At 38.0% G+C, this 5,876-nt stretch overlaps 2 protein-coding genes across 2 annotated transcripts in view; both read right to left on the bottom strand.

Moving 5' to 3' along the window:
- The window catches only part of LOC102192039 (cathepsin S-like), an 8,559-nt gene extending 8,508 nt beyond the window's left edge, over positions 1-51 (bottom strand). The window contains exon 1 of the mRNA XM_005739272.1: positions 36-51. Within this exon, the coding sequence (XP_005739329.1) occupies positions 36-51 (16 nt within the window). The remainder of the gene's footprint in view (positions 1-35) is intronic.
- A 782-nt stretch (positions 52-833) lies between these two features.
- Positions 834-5,876, bottom strand: part of ctsk (cathepsin K) — an 11,003-nt gene continuing 5,960 nt past the window's right edge. Inside the window, exons 4-7 of the mRNA XM_005739201.1 lie at positions 3,302-3,520; positions 2,183-2,348; positions 1,762-1,870; positions 834-1,576 (exon numbers count right to left, since the gene is read on the bottom strand). Of these exons, the coding sequence (XP_005739258.1) occupies positions 1,477-1,576; positions 1,762-1,870; positions 2,183-2,348; positions 3,302-3,520 (594 nt within the window). The 3' untranslated portion in view covers positions 834-1,476. The remainder of the gene's footprint in view (positions 1,577-1,761; positions 1,871-2,182; positions 2,349-3,301; positions 3,521-5,876) is intronic.

Genomic DNA, 5,876 nt, shown 5'->3' with positions numbered 1-5,876 from the left:
ACTCAGCATTTTATTACACATTAAAAGTGTCTTACTTCCCACATTTAGCATTTTCATTACACCCTAGGAGCAATCAAGTTTTTTAGTTTTAATTTATTAAGTTATTTATCTTTAGTTCAGTGTAGTTGGGTTTATTTCCAGATTGGGGTTTCCTCGTTATTATTTTATGTTTTAGTTTAGCTTCTTATTAGACTGAGAGTTGTGTTTCTGTTTTATATTAGTATGGCAGAGGCAAGATTAAAGTTCAGAATAAACACAACAGAAGCACATCGCTTTGTCAAAGAAGGTATCTCACAGTCATGTTTCATATGCCAGAATTCCTTTCTTGAAATTACAAATTCGACCAAGCTGACAAAGTTATTTCCTACAATATTTCCTTTGAGTTTTCATTTGATCTCAGTGACTAATATTCTAATATTCTATTATATTCTATTGCCTCAGAATGGCATAAAATCATAATCTGCTTCAACCGGTGGGTGATAGAAGCAAAGGACATGATTTCAGTATAAGCTGCCAGTATTATCCAACATGATCTGACAGCAGCTCATTTACAGTTTTATGGAATGTGAGGCTGTTTAGAAAATCTGGAAATGTAACACACAGGGTTTGAGCATATCATATGATTATAGTTTATCATGTTGTGGTGTATCATTGAATTATTGTACAGTTAAATCCTTTCATCTGACTTACTTTAGTGCCCACATGGAGTAGAACCATTGGAAAGTATTTTTGAGTGCATATCCTGATCCTTACATAACTTATTCCCATATTTGTTTGTGTTTTTGTAAAAATTCCATAAAATGTTTTTTACAAAAACATAAAAAAATGAGGCATTCAAAGTCAAAATGAACCCTTTATTCAATTTCATAGAAAACATCTGTTTACAATGTAATCAGAACAGAACGACAAGTCCTTGTGATCACAAGAGAAAATAGTTATAGGAACTCACACTACCAGCAGGAAAGGAGTAGCTCCCATTGCACAGCAATGTTTCCTGTCTTTTTTCACACAGAAAGCAAGTAAAAGTAGGGACTGAAACTATCACTGACTACCAGTCAAATACTGTAAAAAGAAAAAGTATGTTGTGCCATGTAGATATGTAGATTTAACTTGCGACTTCAGCATAAAACAAGCCTGTGTGCTGGCTTAGGTTTATTCAACAGCATGCTCTAGAGTTACAATAAACTGTATGTGTTTCTTTATTAACCAGAGCACAGCAGAGGTCTGCAAGCATGAGATAACTCCAGGGTTTAAAAGTGTTTTTTTAAATGTAAGACTCAAAACATTTAATGCCTGTTTTCAGTGAACCTGTTCGTTATCTCCAAATTCCATTTCCTGTTAGAAAAGACTGTAAACAAACATATTGTACTGTAGTGGTTGCGGATGTGTTGAAATGAGCATTTAATCTGAACATTTCCAAGTGTATATTCGTCTTATAGTAGTCTAAGCAAAGCCCGTTCATTTTCCCTAATCTCTTCACAAGATGGGGTAGCTAGCGAGGTTGGTGATGCCGCAGAGGTTGCCACGGTTACGTGCCATCAGGATGTATCCCTTGTTGCCCCATTCCTCACCCCAGCTGTGAAGAAAAGACAAAAGATAGAGTCAAGATGGAACGACAGAGACAATGAAATATCGCCAGGAGTCAAACAGCATTTCAGCTTATAATTTTGACAGATGACATGAAAACAACAACCAACCAACACTTAATTTTAGTGGACATTTGAGCCACCTGATGCCATTCAGACAAGTGACATGTCCCACCTGTTCTTGACAATCCAGTACTTCTTCCCCTTGGTGTTCACTCCATAGCCTACTGCCAGTACGGCATGATTGACGTCATCTTTGTTACAGTTGGGATCGTAGTAAACACCTGGGTTCACAACAGAGAGAGAGAGAAAAAAGAGTGAGCTGCATTAGTGAACTGTGCATAAACGATGTACCTCGCACACTTTTTAATGCTGAATATAACCAGAAAGCTGTTGATGTGTTATGTTTAATTGTTTTACTAGTTTTACTAGGTGTGAACTCCATGTTTAGGTGATTTAATTCATACTTAATGAAGAAATCCTGACTAAACAGGCCCTTAAATTCTAGGATTTTATTCAACACACTTTCCTTCCCTTATATGAAGTAGGTGCAGATAATAATTTCATCTGACCAGACATATGAGAAGTTCACTGACCATGCTTGTAGAACTGGAAGCTGCTCTGTTGTGCATCAATGCCCACAGACACTGGACCAACTTTGTAGAGTGCAACAGCCAGCGCGCGCTCATTACCCACTGGGATCTCCTTGTAGCCTTTGCACTGGGCTGCCATGCCTGATGCATTGTAGCGGCAGGTCTGATCCTGCAGGCAAGACAAAGGAGGAGAAAATGCTAAAACCGTTTGTTGCCCATTTTAAAAGTGTCAATTCTTGAAATTTAAGATGCTACTTTTCATGTCCTTACCTCACAGTGTAATCATATTTAGGTAGAATATCGAATTTTAATCCAATGGTTACTACTGATTAACCGACAATAAAAGAACGTTAATAATTGCTGTATAAAATCAATAGTCAAAATACTTGCTATGCAAGGTTTTAGTACCTTGTGACTCTTCTGTCACATGTTATATCACATGATGTGTTTGGTGCAATTCCAACTAGCCAAACAATAGAGAGACGGCAGATTTTTATCATTACCGAGCAGATGTACTTCCTCCTCATATTACCAAATGACTAAAGAGGAAACTATGCTCACTCTGTGGGAGAGTTTCCACTTCATCATTTCTGCTGAATCACCTCCCTCTGGTAAGATGTTTGCAGCTACTTTACTGTCAAAATGAAATATTTTCTTCCTCGTTGCATGTTGTTGGTGAAGCGTGTGAAGGGGACAAACGTGACACCCTCACAGCCAAGTGAGAACCTCTTCACCATCTATGCATCTGCAGCTAACAGCTGATTACTGGGTATTATTTATAACAACTAGGTTAAAAGACTTTTTGTGCAAAGCTTGTTTGTAAGAGTGTGTTACCATAACAACTTCGAGCTTATCTTAAGTACTGGAAGAGGTGGGGCAATCACTCATTTAAAAAACAACAAACACCAACTAAATTATACTTGTTTATTACTTTAAAAACCCCCGCTTGACTGCTTTGGACCATCTTGCCTTTATGTGTTCAAGCACCCAGTGATATTAAAATATAAGTGCTTAGTTTATAAAGAATGTGGCACTCACGACATGAAATGAACTGAAGTGAAAGGCTCAGATTAATAAGCTACTTCAAGTTTAGTTGTGTGTTTGGCAGAGTGGGTTGCTCACCTGTCCAACATATGGGTAGGCCGCTTCAGAGTCAATACCTCCATTTTCATTCACATACTGGAAGGCATTGGTCATGTAGCCTCCTCCACAGCCGTCGTTCTCTGTAACACAGTCCACCAGGTTCTGAGGACTGAGGTCAACGAGCTGCCCGGTCTGCTTGGCCAACTGCCCCTCAAGGGCCCCGGCAGAGCTAAAGGCCCAGCAGGAGCCACAGGAGCCCTGTCAGGGGTCAAAGAAAGACTGGTGAGCAAGAGGTTTAGTTTGATATGTACATACCACTGTGACTGGACTGTTGCTGACAACAGTAAGAGGAAACTAAGCCGACATGGAAGCTATAATCAGCAGAAATGTAAGAAACCCAGACCAGACCAGAGTTGGTAGGAAACAGGAATAAATGTGCACATTGTAAGGAAATAAATACCCAGCTGTTCTGATAGGTATTATTGTTTAAGCAAACCATTTGCAGAGAGCCTGTTTTTTTCCATAAAATAATCAGTCATCAAGGAATAACAGCATATTTAAACCATATTAAGGAGAATCATTTAAACAAATTATATCAACATCACAGCAAATGCTGTGTCTTCTCCTGTCTGTCCACTGGGAGGCAGACTGTGACCGCATTGACAAAGAAAGAAAGCCATTTCTGTTTGCTGATCGAAATTCTGTAACTGCTGTGAATTTGGGTTGTAAATAGAATCAGCTGCTGGGCAGTTTATGGTGTTCAGTAATGTTGAAACAGTGTTAATGACACACAGTGAGAAATGGTCTTTTTTACAGGTCTGGACTGACACATCCAGCGCTAATGAATCACTGACACCGCCATCGTGTTTGGCTTTCACCCAGGAAACAGGGACTTGCTGTAATATAGATGAACGTTTATGTTGAATTTAAATGAAAAGGTTATTCTTGTTAACATGTGTTGGGTGTAACTAATGCTTCTGTGCCTGAAAAGGAACAGATCCCTTTCCCTGCATGTTATGAACAACCTCCCTGGAGGAGTGCATGATGTAATAACACTAGGTTAATGCTTATAGCTCTGAAACGCTTACATGTCCACATACATTTGGCTTTAAAGTGCGTCTAGAAGTAGAAGGACCCATTTCAATCTTATTCCCTATTCAGACGAACAAATAATAGCATAGTATTTTCTTTTTTTGGCCTTCATTTTGAAATATCTGAGTCTGCTCCACCTCACTCTGCTGCTTAGAGATGCCCCAATTAAAAACGTTGTAAATCTGAAATCAGATCGCTGAATGTTGTTTGTGGCTTTGAGCTCAGCGATAACAGAAATTTGCCTGAAATGAAGAAAACATCAGAAACACAATTCAGTCATCATAAAAGGAGCTCAGGATGAAGCAGCAGAGCTGTTAGTATGCAGAGACTGCAACCAGTCTGCTGCATAATTCATGAACCACAAGCACCAAAGCAAGAGCTAAAAAAAAAAAAATCCTGTTTATGGCTGTGTGTTCAAATACATCTGCCAGGGGGAGACAACGTAACACACAAGCCCTCAAATTTATGTTTTACTAATTTATATTATCTATCACAGTCACCTATTTTTGACACTCATATAACAATGATTTCTATCATAATTTGTTATCAGAATAAAGAAACTGTTGAACAATGTAAAAAATTTCCTACAAGCATATTCACCAATTCCACCAGATGAATGTTGTTTACATAAATGGTTATTTAATTTGCTCTTAATGACCAATTACATCTAATAATGAAGGCCTTTGTTACCAAGTCAATTAACCACGAGAACAGCCTGTTACTTTTAGTGTTGATCTGAGCATTAAGTGGGACTGGTTACGTCTTTAAATGTTTAAATAAACGCTGCAAAGATTCAAGCTTTTTTTCAAGTATTTTTCTGAATCCTTTTTCTTTTTTCAAGGTTACAGTAAAAAAAAAATCTTCACAAATTATGAATTACATTCAGTCTTTTCAAGGCAACAGGCTGCTGAATGTTTTCATTTAAACTAGAGATGAATATGAAGGTGTTCACCTACACTTACATAAAACTTTTTAAAACTATTCATTTCTGATTTCAGATGGTTTCATAAACATGTATTTTGACTTTGTGTAAAACAATGTCAGATATTGCCGCTGAACACATAAAATGTGTAACTGAAATCCCAGTTGATGTCATTATTCTTGCCTCTGCCTTCAACAGTAACAGTTCCCCACAGAAATCACGGAGGTTTTGAGTTTCACTCTTAACACTTTTCCTGAAAATAGCCCTAGGAACTTTTTCTTAGTTCTCCACAAACTTTTAGACAAACAATCATATGCCAGAGCCCACAGGAATCCTAACTGTAGATTACTCTGCTAAAATCTACAAAAACTTCCTCCAATAAGAAACCTGTTGTTTCAGATTTGATTTCCAAGAACTGTGACAGAGCAGATTGTCTCTGTCCTCTGTCCTGTTTGGTCTGCCCCGTGTTGCGATATGCTACACTGTACTTGATCACGTTAAATGTTTCCATTACACAAGCTGTGCCCTTGTGCTGCTATCAATTGTGTGTTGACTGACACATTTCATTTGAATGCTATCTCTAAAACACTTGTACTGAAT

The sequence above is a fragment of the Pundamilia nyererei genome, unplaced genomic scaffold, assembly GCF_000239375.1.
Source record: "Pundamilia nyererei isolate P.nyererei 1_Seehausen unplaced genomic scaffold, PunNye1.0 scaffold00090, whole genome shotgun sequence".
NCBI classification, from domain to species: domain Eukaryota; kingdom Metazoa; phylum Chordata; class Actinopteri; order Cichliformes; family Cichlidae; genus Pundamilia; species Pundamilia nyererei.
This window is presented reverse-complemented; position numbering and strand designations above follow the sequence as displayed.